This window comes from Nerophis lumbriciformis, linkage group LG25 (genome assembly GCF_033978685.3).
Source record: "Nerophis lumbriciformis linkage group LG25, RoL_Nlum_v2.1, whole genome shotgun sequence".
Taxonomy (NCBI): domain Eukaryota; kingdom Metazoa; phylum Chordata; class Actinopteri; order Syngnathiformes; family Syngnathidae; genus Nerophis; species Nerophis lumbriciformis.
Window position 1 is genome coordinate 22,759,197 of NC_084572.2, and position 10,106 is coordinate 22,769,302.

The window sequence follows — 10,106 nt, forward strand, 5'->3', positions numbered from 1 at the left end:
AAAAGAGGCATTCAATTTTTATTTAAATTGTATTTGATGTGCCATTGATATTTTTTGCTTATTATTATTATTATTTGAAACTCAATTTTGCATGCCACTATAAAGTTATATAAGCCTTGCTTGTTCAATATTCAATGCAAAACTTGTTTGGGTCCCTATTAAAAGGTTAATTTGTTCAACTTTGCCCCGCGGCTTTGTTCAGTTTTAAATTTTGGCCCACTTTGTATTTGAGTTTGACACCCCTGGTTTAAGGAGTTATCCAGCTTAATGTAAATAGGGCCTTAGATATTATATTGTAAAATTAAGGACACTTTACGTCTAGCTTGTGTGCTATAGTGGGCTTAGCTGTTGTGTATCTGCTAGCTCCTACCATGTTTACCTTTTGCAAATGAATTCACTAAAATACAAGAAAAGACCACACTTGTGTGCTTATTGGAGGACATGACGATGACTACAATTTGTAGTAGTAAACACGCTGCAGGACTGCTTGCACCTTATGTTTATCAGTTTAGATGCTAGCCGATACAGTACAATATAATACTTCTTTTTTGCAGATATCGCACCGATATCCATTCAATATCTGATCATCCCCTCTAATAATGTATGCTTATGTTTGTTCATTCTTATACTTTTCTCTCCCACCGTGTTTCTCCTGCTTATATCGATGTGTGTGTTTGTTGCAGCTTCCTCGGCGTGCCCCCCGGCAGAGGCAGTTGCCCAATAACTGCCCCTCTGCCTTTTGACCTCATCTATACGGACTACCATGGCCTGCGGCAGATGAAGCAGCACATGGGGCTCTCACTCAAGAAACACAAGTTAGTAGTGGAGTGCCTTTTTTTTTTATGTTAGTGTGGGAATTTTGTTGTTGTAAAAAATATCGTAAAACCTGGCACTATGTTCCATTTTGAGTTTTTCAACAAAACGATTTCTATTGTGCCTGTTCAAAGAATATACCGTATTTTTCGGACGACAAGGCGCACTAAAAATCCTTACATTTTCTCAAAAATCAATAATGTGCCTTATAAATGTATTCAATCTGGTTGTGTTACTTGGTGTGATGATAAGTGGGACCAGTAGAGGGCAGTCACACTTAAGAGATGCGTGTGAACTGCTGGTTAACGCTTGTTCAATAAGTGACACTAGCAAGTACCCAAACTTCAAGACCAAAATGTTGATGTTTCATTGAGAATATAGAACATTGCATGCAGCGCTCAAAAATCTGTCAAAGTGTTTTAGTACGACTTTAGTGTTGATGGATTGTCGAAGCATTTGGGCTACTCTAGTCAGACGTACTGTGCTTCAACATACGGGTACAAACCCTGTTTCCATATGAGTTGGGAAATTGTGTTAGATGTAAATATAAACGGAATACAATGATTTGCAAATCATTTTCAACCCATATTCAGTTGAATATGCTACAAAGACAACATATTTGATGTTCAAACTGATAAACTTTTTCTTTTTTTTCAAATAATCATTTTACTTTAGGATTTGATGCCAGCAACACGTGACAAAGAAGTTGGGAAAGGTGGCAATAAATACTGATAAAGTTGAGGAATGCTCATCAAACACTTATTTGGAACATCCCACAGGTGAACAGGCAAATTGGGAACAGGTGGGTGCCATGATTGGGTATAAAAGTAGATTCCATGAACTGCTCAGTCATTCACAAACAAGGATGGGGCGAGGGTCACCACTTTGTCAACAAATGCGTGAGCAAATTGTTGAACAGTTTAAGAAAAACCTTTCTCAACCAGCTATTGCAAGGAATTTAGGGATTTCACCATCTACGGTCCGTTATATCATCAAAGGGTTCAGAGACTCTGGAGAAATCACTGCACGTAAGCAGCTAAGCCCGTGACCTTCGATCCCTCAGGCTGTACTGCATCAACAAGCGACATCAGTGTGTAAAGGATATCATCACATGGGCTCAGGAACACTTAAGAAACCCACTGTCAGTAACTACAGTTGGTCACTACATCTGTAAGTGCAAGTTAAAACTCTCCTATGCAAGGCGAAAACCGTTTATCAACAACACCCAGAAACGCCGTCGGCTTCGCTGGGCCTGAGCTCATCTAAGATGGACTCATGCAATGTGAAAAAGTGTTCTGTGGTCTGACGAGTCCACATTTCAAATTGTTTTTGGAAACTGTGGACGTCGTGTCCTCCGGACCAAAGAGGAAAAGAACCATCCGGATTGTTATAGGCGCAAAGTTGAAAAGCCAGCTGTGATGGTATGGGGGTGTATTAGTGCCCAAGAAATGGGTAACTTACACATCTGTGAAGGTGCCATTAATGCTGAAAGGTACATACAGGTTTTGGAGCAACATATGTTGCCATCCAAGCAACGTTACCATGGATGCCCCTGCTTATTTCAGCAAGACAATGCCAAGCCATGTGTTTCATCAACGTGGCTTCATAGTAAAAGAGTGCGGGTACTAGACTGGCCTGCCTGTAGTCCAGACCTGTGGCGCATTATGAAGCCTAAAATACCACAACGGAGACCCCCGGACTGTTGAACAACTTAAGCTGTACATCAAGCAAGAATGGGAAAGAATTCCACCTGAGAAGCTTTAAAAATGTGTCTCTTCAGTTCCCAAACGTTTACTGAGTGTTTTCAAAAGGAAAGGCCATATAACACAGTGGTGAACATGCCCTTTCCCAACTACTTTGTCACGTGTTGCAGCCATGAAATTTTAAGTTAATGATTATTTGCAAAAAAAAAATAAAGTTTATCAGTTTGAACATCAAATATGTTGTCTTTGTAGTGCATTCAATTGAATATGGGTTGAAAGTGATTTGCAAATCATTGTATTCCGTTTATATTTACATCTAACACAATTTCCCAACTCATATGGAAACAGGGTTTGTATTATTATGGTGTGTGTGTGTATAAGGACCCCAAAACGACACCTATTAGTAGGCATATTAACTGCCGTTTTGTTTTGCCATATTATGCAAAACCAACTTTTCTTACTGCTGAAGAGTATTTGGGATCTGCAAAAGTCCCGAAAATTTGCGCACGTCCAACGATGTAGTCCGCGCTGTAGTCAATAAGCTCCTTTTTCTTTATCCTTTTGATGTGGAGCATTCATCCTCCGCTGTTGCCATTTGAAATATAAAGTAGGGTACAGTTCGACCTTAATCCGTGAGTAGACTCGTATTGAAATGCTAAAAAGTACAACAAAAGATTACGGGGAAAGGACGCTGTCGAAGTGGAGGCACATAAAATAAGACCACCCACTAGGCTGGAGCAGATAACACATTTTGAGGCGCTGTTGCGCAGTTGTCTCTTTGGTCCAGCTGGTCGGAGACGTTTTTTTCTGGTTTATTTGGGGTAAGCACGCCATTTATGTCGAATTAGCTTGTCTCCAGATTCCACATTTGCAGCTTCGAGAGTGACTTTCACCTCACTCTATCGGCTTCCATCTGCTCCAACGTCTCACCCACTTCTTCGTGCTGGCTTCTAGAAGCAGCAGTTCATCCTCTGTTCACTCAGGTTCAAAAAAATAAGGTTGTGAATCCTCATTTGTCCAAAAATGGTCGTCTTTGTTGTCTGTTAGCGAGTCTGCCATGATTAGAAGACACACAAGCTGTTTGTATCCTGAAGTAGGAACACACATTGTTGCTGGAAGTCAGACGTGTGCTGCTATGGAAACGGAAATCAGTCCCGGAATTGATTCAAAGATTAAAATAAAATGTTGCATTTGAACAATTGTATTGTTGATAATAGAGATAATCATTGTCATTATTCATTATCAATAGTGCTATTTCTATTGGTATTTGTATTGCTCCATTTGTAGTGTATAGCTCGGTTGGTAGAGCGGTCGTGCCAGCAACTTGAGGGTTCCAGGTTCGATCCCCGCTTCCGCCATCCTAGTCACTGCCGTTGTGTCCTTGGGCAAGACACTTTACTCACCTGCTCCCAGCGCCACCCACACTGGTTTAAATGTAACTTAGATATTGGGTTTCACTATGTAAAAGCGCTTTGAGTCACTAGAGAAAAGCGCTATATAAATATAATTCACTTCACTTCACTTTTACTATCATATTTGTACATATCCTATTTGCTGATGTTGTTCTGTTGTTGTTGTTATTATTGTTGTATTTGCTGTTGTTGTTGTTGTCGTCTTTCTGTCTTATCCCCCTCTTGCCCCCACAATTTCCCCCTCTGTCTTCTTTTTTTCCCTCTTTTTATCCCCTTCTGCTCCGGCCCGGCTGCACCAAATAATATAAATTAGGGATGTCCGATAATGGCTTTTTGCCGATATCCGATTTTCTGATATTGTCCAACTCTTTAATTACGATACCGATATCAACCGATATATACAGTTGTGGAATTAACACATTGTTATGCCTAATTTGGACAACCAGGTATGGTGAGGATAAGGTACTTTTTAAAAAAATTAATAAAATAAAATAGGGCTTCACGGTGGCAGAGGGGTTAGTGCATCTGCCTCACAATACGAAGGTCCTGAGTAGTCTTGGGTTCAATCCCGGGCTCGGGATCTTTCTGTGTGGAGTTTGCATGTCCTCCCCGTGACTGCGTGGGTTCCCTCCGGGTACTCCGGCTTCCTCCCACCTCCAAAGACATGCACCTGGGGATAAGTTGATTGGCAACACTAAATTGGCCCTAGTGTGTGGATGTGAGTGTGAATGTTGTCTGTCTATCTGTGTTGGCCCTGCGATGAGGTGGCGACTTGTCCAGGGTGTACCCTGCCTTTCGCCCGATTGTAGCTGAGATAGGCTCCAGCGCCCCCCGCCACCCCAAAGGGAATAAGCGGTAGAAAATGGATGGATGGATAAAATAAAATAAGATAAATAAATCAAAAACATTTTCTTGAATAAAAAAGAAAGTAAAACAATATAAAAACAGTTACATAGAAACTAGTAATTAATGAAAATGAGTAAAATTAACTGTTAAAGGTTAGTACTATTAGTGGACCAGCAGCACGCACAATCATGTGTGCTTACGGACTGTATCCCTTGCAGACTGTATTGTTATATATTGATATATAATGTAGGAACCAGAATATTAATAACAGAAAGAAACAACCTTTTTGTGTGAATGAGTGTAAATGGGGGAGGGAGGTTTGTTGGTGCACTAATTGTAAGTGTATCTTGTGTTTTTTATGTTGATTTATTAAAAAATAAAAAAAATTAAAAAAACGATACCGATAATATAAAAAAAAAACAATACCGATAATTTCCGATATTACATTTTAACGCATTTATCGGCCGATAATAACGGCAGGCCGATATTATCGGACATCTCTAATATATATATTTTTTTTTTTTTTTTTTGGGTTGATGCACTAATTGTAAGTGTATCTTGTGTTTTTTATGTTGATTTAATAAAAAATAAAAAAATAAAAAAAATAAAACGATACAAATAATTAAAAAAACCGATACCGATAATTTCCGATATTACATTTTAAGGCATTTATCGGACATCTCTAATATAAATCCATTTAATAAAGTCAAATACAAATAAGGCAACAAGAGAAGTAAATCTGTACAGCCGATATGGGCATCTACATCAACAATATGATTTGCGTGAGAAGCTGGACAGGACAAAAAAAATATATAATTAAAAAAAGATTAAAATACCGGTAAATATTGTACATATTACATATTGTTATGAACGTGTCTGTTCCTACATTATATGTAGCTGTGTGTATACAAAACATTGATGGAGGTTTTTGAGGCTTCAAGGGTGACTCCCATTAGCCGCATCTTCAAAGCGTTGTGTTATCATCTGTAAAACCTCAATTAAAAAAAAAAGACATGTGTTTTCTTGTTCATTGTGATTGTGAACAATAGGCAAAATAAAAAAAAAGGTGCAGTTCCCGTCCTCATTCAACTGTGGGGCCATTGTGCCTCAACATACGCTACAAGACAGAAGATAACATGGCTGCCAAGAACAATATCATTAGGATGACTATAACGTGTAGGTGCCTGCCTGTGAAAGCGTGCACGGAGGGGTGTGCCTAACAGCTTTTGGCATCCTTAAAGTGCCGGAATATCTTGGAAAGTAGGCCACTGCAGTCATGAGACCAGGGGAACAAAACACAAAATGCACAAAAAACAGGAATTGAAAGTGTCAGTGTAAAAAGATTTACAAATTATACACATTACACCAGTCTGGCTCAGTTCCTTCGCAGCCTCCCGTGCTCCACTTTTCTAAGCTGTGTCCATCACTTGTGTACAATGGGAGAACATGACGTTTGTTCTTTTGTAGAAATGCATGAGGCTGCATGTCGTGTGGCTGCAGGCCAAATGCAAATACAACAGAGATGGAATATGCAAATAAAAGTGAAGGTGTGTGCACAGATTAGCAAAGAGAGAGAAAGGGGGAGGAACATTTTTTTTTTTTTTTTTTTTAAATGTCCTCTGCCGGGACATATCTGGAAGCAAACAACAGTGAGCACAGAAATCCATGACATGTATTTTTAAAATCCAATTATAAGCATTACAGGAGGAGCTTATTTCCCCCCTCAAAACACATTCGGGTTTGCTGTTTCTTTTACGTACAATGTGTCTCTCTCACTCACACACACAAAATAGCATTTGCCCCAGACTATATGTCAGCACGCAGCAGTCGGCTTCTAATTGCTTGCAGAGGCCAGCAGTCCTCCATTAATGTTTGGCGTCTTGATTTGTGCCTTCTTTAACACCATGTGACAATTAGTGTTTGCAAGAGGAGGGATGTACACACAGCAATTGCTTCAAATACATAAAGATGGGTGTCCAGGTGAGGATTTGCAAAATGCATTACAGGCTCCTTTTCACCCGAGCGTGTAACACACGGCTGTCCTTCAGCATCACTCTATAATCCGGCGCAGTCTTCCCCCTCGTTAGCATTTACTGAGCATGCATTTGTGCCTAACCGCCTTGTGTCTGTCTTGCTACGCTCCCATCTGCCTGTCTCGTAGCGTTCCTTTCTTTCACTCTGGTCCGCCTCTTTGCATTAATGTATTGAACCATGTTCTGAAGCGCGATTGTTTTTGCACAAAACTTGGCCAATTGTTGAAGGTCGAAGGGTCTCCATGGCATCCTCCATCCCAAATCTGCCTCATCAATAAGCCTTTCAGAGCTGAGAAGCATGACAAATCAGGTGTTCTGGGGTTTGGAGCTGCTTTTAATCACTATTGTTTTATGTTCCCCTAGGATGTCCATGTTGTTGTGTTGTGTCAAGACTACACTGCAAAAAGTCAGTGTTCAAAAACAAGAAAAAAAAAAAAATACAAAAATTAAGGGTATTTTATTTGAACTCAGCAAAATTATCTGCCAATAGAACAAGAAAATTCGGCTTGTCAAGACTTTCCAAAACAAGTAAAATTAGCTAACCTCAATGAACCCAGAAATACCTTAAAATAAGTATATTCTCACTAATAACAAGTGCACTTTTCTTGGTAGAAAAAAAAGAGAGACCTTTTTGCTCAATATGTTGAAAAATATTCTTAAATTAAGTAAATACTAGTGCCATTATCTTGACATAATGATATGCGCTCGGCATCATGATTTTTATTTTCATGCTTGAAGTAAGAAATGATACTTTAAAAAAGTAGTTTTATACTTGTGAGTAGAGATGTCCAATAATATCGGCCGATAAATGCGTTAAAATGTAATATCGGAAATTATCGGTATCGTTTTTTTTAATTATCGGTATCGTTTTTTTTGTTTTTTGTTTTTTTTGGTTTTTTTTTTTATTAAGTCAACATAAAAAACACAAGATACACTTACAATTAGTGCACCAACCCAAAAAGCCTCCCTCCCCCATTTACACTCATTCACACAAAAGGGTTATTTCTTTCCTTTATTAATATTCTAGATCCTACATTATATATCAATATATATCAATACAGTCTGCAAGGGATACAGTCCGTAAGCACACATGATTGTGCGTGCTGCTGGTCCACTAATAGTACTAACCTTTAACAGTTCATTTTACTAATTTTCATTAATTACTAGTTTCTATGTAACTGTTTTTATATTGTTTTACTTTCTTTTTTATTCAAGAAAATGTTTTTAATTTATTTATCTTATTTTATTTTATTTTATTTTTTTAAATACCTTATCTTCACCATACCTGGTTGTCCAAATTAGGCATAATAATGTGTTAATTCCACGACTGTATATATCGGTTGATATCGGTATCGGTTGATATCGGTATCAGTAATTAAAGAGTTGGACAATATCGGAATATCGGATATCGGCAAAAAGCCATTATCGGACATCCCTACTTGTGAGTGTTGATGACACAGCTTTGCAACAGTTGATATTCTAGTTTCATAACATCTCAGCTACAAGCTGTAATATACTGAGATCATTTAGGACCAAAACCTTTAAAACAAGTAAAACACTAAAATCTGCTTAGGGAGAAGAATTATCTTATCAGACAGAAAATTAAGCAAATATCACCCTTATTTGAGATATTTAATCTTACTTAGATTTCAGTTTTGGCAGGGTAGTGTTGACCCGATACCAATATTTTGGTAACGGTACCAAAATTATTTCAATACTTTTCTGTACTTTTCGGTACTTGTAGCTCATCCTACTTATATTCAAGTTAAAACATATAAGGTTTGGGATCATCATTCTTTCCAAAGTAGTCGTTGTTGGCTCTCGAAGTCTGCTTGAGTAGTTGTGTTGTTGTTGTTGAAGGAAAAGCGAACGTTGTGATGCGTCTGCGAAACTAATACGCGGTATGCTTAAAATGAGCAAAATACGTAAATATACATGTTATTATGAATGTGTCTGTTACTACATTAGCGCGTATATAAGACGATGATGGAGGGTTTTTGGATGTTTTACAGTGCTTTATATACGGAACAGAGCGACTCCCATTGAATCCATTGTTAGTGTTGTCCCGATACCAATATTTTGGTACCGGTACCAAAATTATTTCGATACTTTTCTAAATAAAGGGCACCACAAAAAATTGCATTATTGGCTTTATTTTAACAAAAAATCTTAGGGTACATTAAACACATGTTTATTATTGCAAGTTTGTCCTTAAATAAAATAGTGAACATACAAGACAATAAGTAAGCAAACAAAGACTCCTAATTTAGCTGCTGACGTATGCAGTAACATATTGTGTCATTCTATTGTTTTGTCAACATTATTAAGGACAAGTGGTAGAAAATGAATGATTAATCTACTTGTTCGTTTACTGTTAATATCTGCTTACTTTCTCTTTTAACATGTTCTATCTACACTTCTGTTAAAATGCAATAATCACTTATTCTTCTGTTGTTTGGATGCTTTACATTAGTTTTGGATGATACCACACATTTTCTAGTTGTCCATGGTGTTTCTACTCATATGGATTATTTATCACTCCAAGCAACCTTTGTAAGTTTTACAATACAAATACAACTGTGTCATGTCTGTGTGATCATGTTTTGTTTTAGTCATGTTCGGTTTTGTTTTTGGACTTTTTGTGCACTTTTGTTTGTTTTGTCACCATAGCAACCATTCATTTTCACCTGTCACGTCACGCACCTGTTTCACGTTTTGAGTCACGCACCTGTTTTCACTAATCATGTATGTAGTATTTAAGTTCATTGTTTTCAGTTTGTCTTTCTGGCGACATCCAGATTCATACCCCTGTCCCACTCTGTTTACCTCTGCGCACTTCATAGTCCATGCCAAGTAAGTTTTTGTTTATTAATGCCACAGTTAGTGTTTTTGTTTCATTGTTCACAGTTTCTGCCTATGTGCAAGTTTTCTTTTCATTAGCCAAGTTTTGTACCTCCGCCATTGTGCGCGCTTTTCGTTTGTACTTTTTTTTGATAGTAATAAACAATCATGTACTTACATTCCCGTCTCGCCCGAGCCAACTTTTTGTTGCCTTCTGGAAAAACTAAACCCAAGGACCAAGTCGTGACAAACTGTTTATATTTACTAAACCGCCCCATGTGTAATGTCTGTAGGAGTGTTTCATACATATTTGTACTTGCGATCTTAATGTAATCAAGCGTTTACAAGTGTCAGTGTTAGTAGTTTTTAGTATTAACTTACGGCATTCTCTTTGTATTGTTTCAGTTTCACAATTTTCTAAGTAAATTCACCAAAACGTCACCGTGGAGTTATTGTGT

At 37.9% G+C, this 10,106-nt stretch overlaps 1 protein-coding gene across 1 annotated transcript in view; it reads left to right on the top strand.

The window, feature by feature from the left end:
• LOC133621686 (alpha-1,6-mannosylglycoprotein 6-beta-N-acetylglucosaminyltransferase B-like) overlaps positions 1–10,106 on the top strand; it is a 334,072-nt gene that overhangs the window by 278,196 nt on the left and 45,770 nt on the right. The window contains exon 9 of the mRNA XM_061983949.1: positions 684–815. Coding sequence (XP_061839933.1) covers positions 684–815 — 132 coding nt within the window. The remainder of the gene's footprint in view (positions 1–683; positions 816–10,106) is intronic.